Source organism: Varroa destructor, unplaced genomic scaffold, assembly GCF_002443255.2.
Source record: "Varroa destructor unplaced genomic scaffold, Vdes_3.0 BEIS01000003.1, whole genome shotgun sequence".
NCBI classification, from domain to species: domain Eukaryota; kingdom Metazoa; phylum Arthropoda; class Arachnida; order Mesostigmata; family Varroidae; genus Varroa; species Varroa destructor.
Window position 1 is genome coordinate 56,465,564 of NW_019211456.1, and position 9,660 is coordinate 56,475,223.

General features: G+C 36.8%; 1 protein-coding gene across 2 annotated transcripts in view; it reads right to left on the reverse strand.

Annotated features, from left to right (window-relative positions):
- The window catches only part of LOC111248459 (MFS-type transporter SLC18B1-like), an 18,311-nt gene extending 10,608 nt beyond the window's left edge, over positions 1 to 7,703 (reverse strand). Inside the window, exon 1 of one of the 2 annotated variants that reach the window (XM_086984406.1) lies at positions 7,145 to 7,703. In XM_086984406.1, coding sequence (XP_086840532.1) covers positions 7,145 to 7,513 — 369 coding nt within the window. In that variant the 5' untranslated portion in view covers positions 7,514 to 7,703. The remainder of the gene's footprint in view (positions 1 to 7,144) is intronic. The other variant, XM_086984407.1, reaches the window with a different exon arrangement.
- Between the last annotated feature and the right edge of the window lie 1,957 nt (positions 7,704 to 9,660).

The window sequence follows — 9,660 nt, forward strand, 5'->3', positions numbered from 1 at the left end:
CGTAAACGAAAAATAGATAATAAAATTAAAGAAAAAGCCACAATAGGTTTTTCTAGGCGCGACAAATGTATCTAAAAGTTTCGTTAGCTCTGCAAGATATTAACCAAACCTTGACCTCCTTTGTAACGAATTCAATGAACCATGGGATCTGGGGAAATATTGATATCGAGGGTGCTACCACGGCACGAAAAAGAATCGTCTAAAGCATTGGAAAAATCAAGTTCCTAGCTTTTGAGTATATATTGAAAACCATGTGTTTTTAATCATGTCATTTTCTTAAACCGTGCAACTAAGCACTATAAACAAAAGAGGAGTTACAATAATAAATATGAAACATTCAGTATGTATTTCACTCTTTGTTCGAAAATATCGCATTTAACGCTATAATCAGATGAAATGGAACAACTTTGTGTTACTTGTATAGGTTAAAATATTTAAATTCTAAAGTTGTTATAGCCATACATATTAATGTAGTTAGTGGACTAACTTGCCGTACTTAAAGATACTTGAATAAAAATTTTACATATAATAATAGTATCAAAATGGCTCATTGAGTTCCACCAACGAACTGATGTATTTTTTGAACTTTTGCTATCCTTGACAGCAACACAAAAAATCCTTGGTGAGCTTGTAGTATCTCATATTAAAATAGGAGCCCTCCTGTTTCAGTTCTCTCACAAAATCAGCGTTATATTAGTATAAGTAAGTTCAAGCATGGTCCATCATTCGAATAAGAAGAAATATTCCGTTCATTACGTTTGATTTGTAGATAAATACCTCGGCTAAAACAGCTCGTGGTTTGCTATTTACGAACTGCTTTTTTAACTCGGCCATTCCACGACCTTACCTTCTTTCTATAGAAAAGTAAAATTAATTTATTACGAAGGTCACATTCTTAGAAAAATCAGAGGCATGATATGTCAGTAGGTAGAAGTGTAGATCCGATTATCATTCTTTGCTCTTATGAGAATTTAATATTATTGTACCTTCTTGAATTTATAGAATCGTTAGTTTGCCGTGTGTACAAAACGGTTATAGTCCTACCACAATATGTACGATACTTTTTGGCGAAATAGTTAACACTTTGTATTAACGTATGCTCAAGACAGTGAAATAAACTCATACTCACCACAGCAGTTCTCTGGCTGTTTTTCGTTTTCCGATGTTAATATTTTGAAGTTGAAAGTTTTATCCGAACATGAAAAGGTGTTTACGAGAAATCGTTGTATAGGGCAAATTTGAAACTTCTGAGGATCTATTCAGATTCACTAATCTAAAAACGCTACTGTTAATGTCAACTAGGATTAATGCTTTTTTTGTTTAAGATTATGCTAGGGTTTAGAATGAAAAATCTAAAAAATCTGCTAAGGTCATATGCAGGGCGTGTTATTGGACTGTTACACAGCGAATCCAGCGGGTTTTGAAATTGAAACTTTTGATCTAGCTGGGTTAGAATGGTGATTAATATGTGTTAAAGGTGTTCTCCTTTATTTTTTACTCATTTGTTTTAGCGCTCTTGTTGCTTTTGGATAGCTACAAAATTACCATCCGCGCCCCCATATGTAACTTCTCTGTCTATGACTTCTTGAGGTATGAGTGGAATATGTTTGCCTACCAGTTGTCTTCTTTTGGGGTATGGAAAACCCCATATACACTTACGGACTTAAGTTGGGAGAATAAGAGAATTGAGGCCCACGTTAGATATTCTTTTGCTCAATTTAGAAAGTAGTTGAGACGTAGCAATGAGGTCTGGTGTTGTCATCGAATAAACCGACTGCGGGCTTTCGATTGCCGTAGCACCAGTCTGTGAGTTGTTTGAGGAACTTAAGATAGCGAAAGTCAATTACTTCTAACTTCACATTAGTTGATAGTGATTTGTAAGGATCAAGAAGCAATGATGAATAAGACTGAAAAGGCACTAAGAGTGCAACTTGAAATGTTTCTCGAACTATCACAACGAACGCCTAGAGCTAAACAAACCTTGCGGCCTTCTTTTCTAGCAATACTCTTTCATCGTGACATTAAATATTGCATGGTCAACTGGAATCAGGAGTATATATGTGGTATTAGCATTCATCTTGCAAACGGCTTATGAAAAAGAAGTATGAGAACATAATAACTGTCGAGCTTCAGGTGAATCTGTTAATGCAGGTTAATGTTCTATGCAATGTTAATTTAGCTAAATTTAAAAAGAAATATTCTAATAGAATATTTAAATCAAAAAGAGTCCACTCTTTAAATGGATGATAAAATATAATAAGGAAAATACAACCCTTATAATTAATTTAATTATGTAGGAAACAATCAGAGAAGTAATAAATGGCCGGTAAGCTAACATTATTAACCCAAAATTCTTACATTCTCACTTGTTATTAATATTATGCCTAAAATATTCTTTATGTGTCTATGTATAGTTGTATCAGGACTCTTCAATAACTGGTGACTGCAAGGCAGAGAAGAAACATATAGATGAAAAACGTCACACAGACTTCTTTACTCTGTTCTGTGTGAATGTGTGCGCAGTCGTTAGTAGTGAACCAGAGGGATGTACCCACAAAAAGTAACAACTCTCCTCCGACGTACCAATAAAGAAAAATTTCACGGTGTTGTTTTATACGCAGTATACAATATTCTTTCTCTTGATGTATTGAGAACTAAGACAAAATAAATTCGATTCTAATTATCACGCAAAAAAGAGGTACAGTTTACTTCAATTTCTCTACTAAATTTTTCGGTCGCGTAAGAAGCAGTTAGTTATTCGCGGAGCTGCTAAAACTTCTCACAGGACGTTCAATATTTATTTGAGTTACATCCTAAACGCTAATAATGACATACGTAACGGCATTAAAGAAGCGTGCTCAGTAGTTTGTCTGCTCGATCAGTAGAGCTATTATTACTTATGTGTAGAAATCTAGTATAAGTTCTATTCGCCACGTCCCGGCTCTATTCTGTGTCCGTTCTTAACTTCCTTACCTAATCTTGGGTTGACTTTGATAATAGCTATGGTTTTTTATTCCAACAATGTTGCCGTGCCGTGTCTCCTTCAAAGTGTTTAATTGCCATAAAAAGGATACTCTTCTGTTTCATGATTCTAGAAGCTTTAGAGAATATTTCGGTCTGCTTCCATAATTCAGTTAGATTAGCGGGCCTCTTACTCACAGAGGGTTCTAAAGGAATATTCGCGAAGACAAACATTGCAAGCAAGAGACATATAGGAGTTCGTATGTCATCCATTGATCTGTTTAGCCAACGCTCTTTGATCAGCGATTACGCACAAAAACCAATGAAAATAGTTTTTTTACTACCAACAGCTTTTTCTAAGCCTGGGCTTACATTTGAGTCAACTCATATTTTTTCGTATAATCAATCAAACAAACAAAAAGGAGACTTGAAAAAATACTGTTTGAAGTTTTACACTGCCTCCACCTTCATATTTAACGTTCATTGGAGATCCGTGGTTATCGATCGTGTAGGTGGATAGATAAATAACCGAAGTAAAATAACGAATTTCGAACGGGAATTTCCATGAACTGAAAATAGCATCTCATCCTGATTAACCCATCATTGTCTATAAACAGATTGAAGACATCAATTGTCGTATTCTTTGTAAGGCCACCACTGTGCAGAGGGCTTTTGTATGCCAGTCTGCCCCAAACAGCGAATATGGGGCTGTATTCCGAGGTCCTTTTCCGTCGAAAGAAATTCCTCAGAAGTCGATGGGTGACTTAGTGAATTAATTCCAGTAGTATGTTGTACTTGAAGATTTTTTTTTAATTTGAAGAAGCTTATAATAATACGCTCAGTAATGCTTTAAGCCATGCAAAGTTTTCTAGGTTTGCCATAATTTTTTTTGCTAGCAATAACTTGTGGTACATGATGATTTATATAGGTTTTTGGTTTGAAAGCAGGATCATTGTCTCTCTCAACGTGATTTGCATCGCCAAATCTACGCTCTTTCTAATCCAGGCAGAAGTGGCCAACCACATCACACGGCAGTCATTATGAAAGGCTCATGTCTAGAAAGCTGTTCTAAATCTTCAAACCGGTAAAGTAACAAATTCTGAGGTCTCTAATTATCATACATGCCGTTCAAGCCTGTGTAAATAGTGTTCGTGGCAGCAAGATTTTAGTAATATTTACAAACAAGTGAATCAGTTTTCTCAGTGTAAAAGGTCATTTTAGGGCTGGGTAGACGTTAGAGACCAGGCGTACCTTGCACGATTGTATTGTGGGTCAAATTATTGAAAATGAAGTAATAAATATCGAAGCCATCTATCCCTATACCCTATATAATACCTATGTTAAAATAAAGTTAAATTCCCCTCACATAATATTTGTAAACTTATTCGATTGATGATTACAATTGTCTTAGTATCTAGTATGTTTATTATATATACCCTTCTTCATTAGTGTGAATAAATAGAGGTTCTATCAATTACTTTACAATTTACTCCGTAGGCCTGCCTAATTCCAGCAAAGTATTCTTTGCGAATTTATTCACTGCAGTAATTTTAGATACAAAAATCGCTAAAGATCTGGATCTGCTAAATTTGACACCAAAAATATTGGCAGCCTGATAGTGCAAAAGTTAATTCTAAATGTTCTGTTTATTTGCTGCAAATGGCTCATGTTGAGTTAAATATAATATACTAGTATCAGCTTCGCTATGCGCCTCCCTGACACTTGTTGGTTAATGAATTAAGCCTACAACCCAGATAGTATTTGAATGAGCATTCGTCGTCGATCTTTTCATACGCTACTCACATTTTGTCTTTGTGTATTTTTATACAAATCGTGTTGTTGAACGTGTACGATTGAAGGTAGTTAACTGTTACGTATTACTAAACGGACCTGCCAACTTCGCTTCGCGCCTGTTTTTTTATTCACTCATCTAGGCTAACGAAAAACTATAAGTTGAGTATGCATTAACAATTATCCCGTTGCAATTACTCTACTTCGTCTAAGCGTTAGCCTTTTGTAGCCCGTTTGAATAGGGTTGCCAGGAGCTCAGCTAATTGTTTCGTTTATGATAAGTCGATACAGTTCTGTAACCTGATTACGAGTTTCCTTTAGTGTTGATTGACTCTGTTTTCAGGACCCACCTAAATAGGGACATATGAGAACAAAGTCGGCCTCATGGCTTTAAATGTTGCCGCTGGTAAAGCCGGCTAACCTATTGATTCTGTTCTTAGGAGGTCACTAAGGCTTACGAATTTGTTCTCTGAGAAATAATTACATATAATATCTAAAAAAACGTACATTGCATTTTGCTTCAGGTCTTCTTCTTCAAAACTTTCAATTAGTATCAAGTACGACCCTCTTCTTACATAGACCACCATGTAAATTTTCGGCTACTATTTAAAAGAAAAGACTTTTAAACAAAAACCTTACCAAAAGTTAGCTTACCGCGGGCCCCACATCTCCCTTATGGATGTATGTGAGAAAACCCTATAAAAAGCAAATCTTGCAAAATTGCAAAAGACAATTTATCTAAATTATGATTACGCTCCACAGAATCCAAAAACAACACTCCCCTTATGAAAAAAGCATTCATCTGATCGACTTTATGTTAGGCGAAGCTTTTTCTAGAAGTAACTCTAATGGCCCACAAAAAATCAGCCCGATCCGACCACTTCAAGGGGTCGGTTTGGTCCGTAAATATGTCATCACTACAGCATCGCGGAAACCGCAAGCGTGAACTTACATAATAATACCCATCCTATAGTAATAAACCTGCATCACTGATTGCCACAGTTCGTATACGTAATTGTCTATCATAGATTATTTCTGCTGAATATTGTCAAATGATTACTTATGCATAAGCAAGCTTTAGCAGTTAGCTTAGTTGTGCTCATATAAATTTATTTTTACGTGAGTCTTATGAGAATAAGACTTCTTATATGAGAAATATAAACAATTATATGGAAGCGTTTTTAGAATGCTGAATTTCAAGAAGTAATTTTATTCGTGTCCTATTCACTGCCATGATTTCTAAACAACGTTGCCGTTTATATATTATGGCACTTTTTCTTGATAAAAAAGGGTCTGGGACTAATCACATTTGATAGATCTCTTAATTAATATTTTAGCTCATTTTAGGTGTCTTGGCGTAACTATAGGATCTATGCTATGCATTCGAAAACTGTTTTCGTTCTCATTCATAATGGATATTGACGCGTGAATGTTAAACTGTTTTGTTTATTTCAGATGATGGTTTTTGCCAAAAATATTTTATAGGTATTCACGTTTTGCTCATTGTGCACACGCTGAATAGTCGTGTTACCATTTCTGTTAAATGTGGGATAAACTCGTAATATACATCGGATATTCGAACTCCTGACAACGTCAAATTAGTCAAGAAACAATTTAGAATATTAGAGTGAAAATACGCTCGCTTGAAACTAAGTAATCTTTCAAACAGGATGGGTTTCAGACATAGTTTCTAAAGAAAAAGAAAAGCGCCAAGACCTTTTAAAAATTTATAAAAAGGTAGGCGGATTTAATCCTTCTACCATTGCTACACACATGCGTTTTTTCTAGTTTCTGTATTATAAACAACAGCAGCTTCTTTTCAATGGTTGATCGGTTTTATGATTTTTTTTCGTCTACTATAGCACAGATATTTGCATTCATCAGACACATTTATAAAATTGTTTTAAATTGCAACAGTTCACATCGCAAATGTTCACTAGTAGTTTCACAGTAAAGGATTGTATTGATCTTATTAAAAACCTAATCACACCAATTTATAGATGTATGTGATTGCAAAGGATAATCTCATCATATAGTTAGGGGTATCCTAGCATCTGGAAAACTGCTATAGAAGTTCTTTAGATATATATCATAGAGGTTTAATGTGTCCCTTGATTGAGTTATCCTTTGATAGGGTTTTTCCAGTTGCGAATTGCGCAAGCAAAGGAACACAAAGATACACATTATATCGTATACTCGTTGTAGATCCTGTTTCTTTGGTATAACGTATAAATATTGAAACGATGTGAACATCAAATCCGATGTGCTTGCCGATAGAGAATCGTAATATTTGAACTTATAGCATATACTTAAACAATTAAACAACGGCGCATTAAATGCAAATATATACAATACGCACTAAATTTTTGTGTAGTACATGTCAAATGCTTACCAATTTTCCGGCCAAAGGACTCGACATGAATCCGATAAGAGGAAACGTGGAAAACACGATACCGATTTCTGTGGCATCGTTGCCCTTTTGCCTCGCCACCTGCGGATAGAACGGCTGTAGAACGGAGTAAGAGGCACACTGTACTATACACCCGAGTGCGGTCAGAACAAGAACAGAGATACGCTCCCGAGTCCAGTATATTCGAATATTTTTTTCCGGCTTCGTGGGAGATGCGGTTGTCCAGATCTGGGTTGTGACTTCAGGGCAATGGGAATCGAATACCTGTCGTTGCAGTTGTGGGGCCTGTTGTCTACTTGGCAAAATAGAAGCAGAGCTGGGTTCTTGATCAGGGGAGCACATTGCTTCCATAAAGTTGTAGTGCTGGCTTAGGAAGGTATTTGGATAAGAAAATATAAAGAAAAACGCCAATAATTTCTAGGATAAAAAAAATAGAAAAAAGTGAAATAACACTGTTTGGATTAAGTTACGGTAGCATTATCGTCGCTCTTCAATACGATCGTAATGCTTTGCCTGGTTGTCTACCTGCATTCCTGACAATTACGCGCGCTCTTTATCTTGATTGCACCGCCAGTGGAGAGGGCCAAGCCGCTATCGGAGCCATTCTGGAAAGGACGAAAAAATTTAATTCGAGAGTAGGAGAGGACAGTCCCCAATAGCGAAGCTTACTCATTACTCGTAATTTGCATTAAACAAATTCCCTGAAAAATTGATTTGAAGATTTTTAACAATATGACTAATTATTAAAAATTCAAGTTAAGATGCTCCGCAAAACTGTACCACATATTTTCATATACGTTTTCGTTTCTTATATTTACTTTTTAAAACTTTAAACGACTCCAATGTGAAAGCTACACTTAAACTATGTAGCAATAAGAAAAATCTTTGTCAACAGTCTGAGGGACAGAAAATGTTCCAAGCTAGATGACTTCAGTTAGCTATAAATTCCATAAAAGAAACAAAAAAAACTATGCAAATAGAACCGAGAATCCAAATTAAGAAGAAACGACGTAAAACCTTTGATCGGAGGAGCCTCAGTTTCCTACGACTGCCATGAATGAGTTTCACGCACTCGTGGTCGAACCCGTATCGTAATTGTTTTAAGCAAACCCAATATCGGCCATTTAGGCATCTACGTATGTACGTGGGAGGCTAAGTTCATCCTCATCGAGAAGTTGCTATAGGCACTAGATTCCTTGTAGCTATTGTTTACCCTCGTTGTTTATAAAGATTTCAGGATGCCCAATAAACCGGGCAACACCCTATACAGCCTCGTCATCCTGGAAATCACAAGCATTCACTGTTGTCAAACTTTGTTGCTTTACCAAGTGGACAAGGAATGAGTGCGGCTCCTTGCGGACTTACATTACGGAATGGCACCTGCCTCGTATCTCGAACGGCCAAACGAACTACACCTACGTTGTGAAACTGAGTGCCAGTCCCGGCACACCTCAACCTTGTGCCCGATCAAGCCTAAACGAACTATGTTTAAATCGAACATTTAGGCACTAGGAGATTTGTCTGTGATCTGGGCAGTCTGAGCATACTGTTAATGAGGAGAGAAACATCATCGAGGTTGATTCTCCGATAACGACGGATATCATCCATGCTCTTCTAGGTCTGGACTTCAATAAGGGGTATGTCCGGATTAGATAGGAAACGAGCACCTAAAAAAGCTGTTATCCTAACGGCGCGGTTTAATGAGCGTTTTCGAAGTGTGCCCTTTTAGTAGGTAGTCAGAACTCATACTTAGTCTTACCTAAAGATGAGGGGGGTTCAGATCTGCCAATTTCGGAGGGGAGTTTGTGCATATATCATAAACTGCTAGCCGTTCTATTAATTTCGAGATTAATAATTTTAAGGAATCCTTGGTGTCTTACCAGATAAGCAGTATGAGTATTGCGACGTGATCATGCAAAGCTCCGATTGTCGATATCATGGATGCACTAAATCAGCGCGGCAACTCTTCTTGCGCGCATACGAACTTGTCATTGTAAGGTTCCTGGCAGAGAAAAGAATCCATACAACAATTCTGAAACTTTTAGTGACTATCTTGACAGAGCTCGGCATAATTGTGAGTCTGACAAGATTCGTGCCGATGAGGTTTAAAAAAGGAGGACTGCTTCTAAATACCCGCTTTCAAGAGGGCAACCCCACGGAGATAGACGGTGGGTGTTCCGAGCCGAAAGCTATGTTAAGCGACGCATGGATGGTACTGGATCTCTCAAATCCCCATGCTTCCCATCCCCATGCATCCCCAAGATATACGGCATTCCGATTTTTCATGAACCAACTGAAATATGTACATACTGTACATCAAAGCGTAACAGTGTAATAGATACTATACCCCTAGATATACTCATGTGATCTCGGTAGGAAAGCTAGCATCTTAACTATCCAAAAAAAAAATATTATTAAATTATTTCTGATTTTTTGAGAATTGTTTTTTGAGAAAGTATGTTGCATAAAATATTGTTCGGTACGAATCGTCCTTTTGA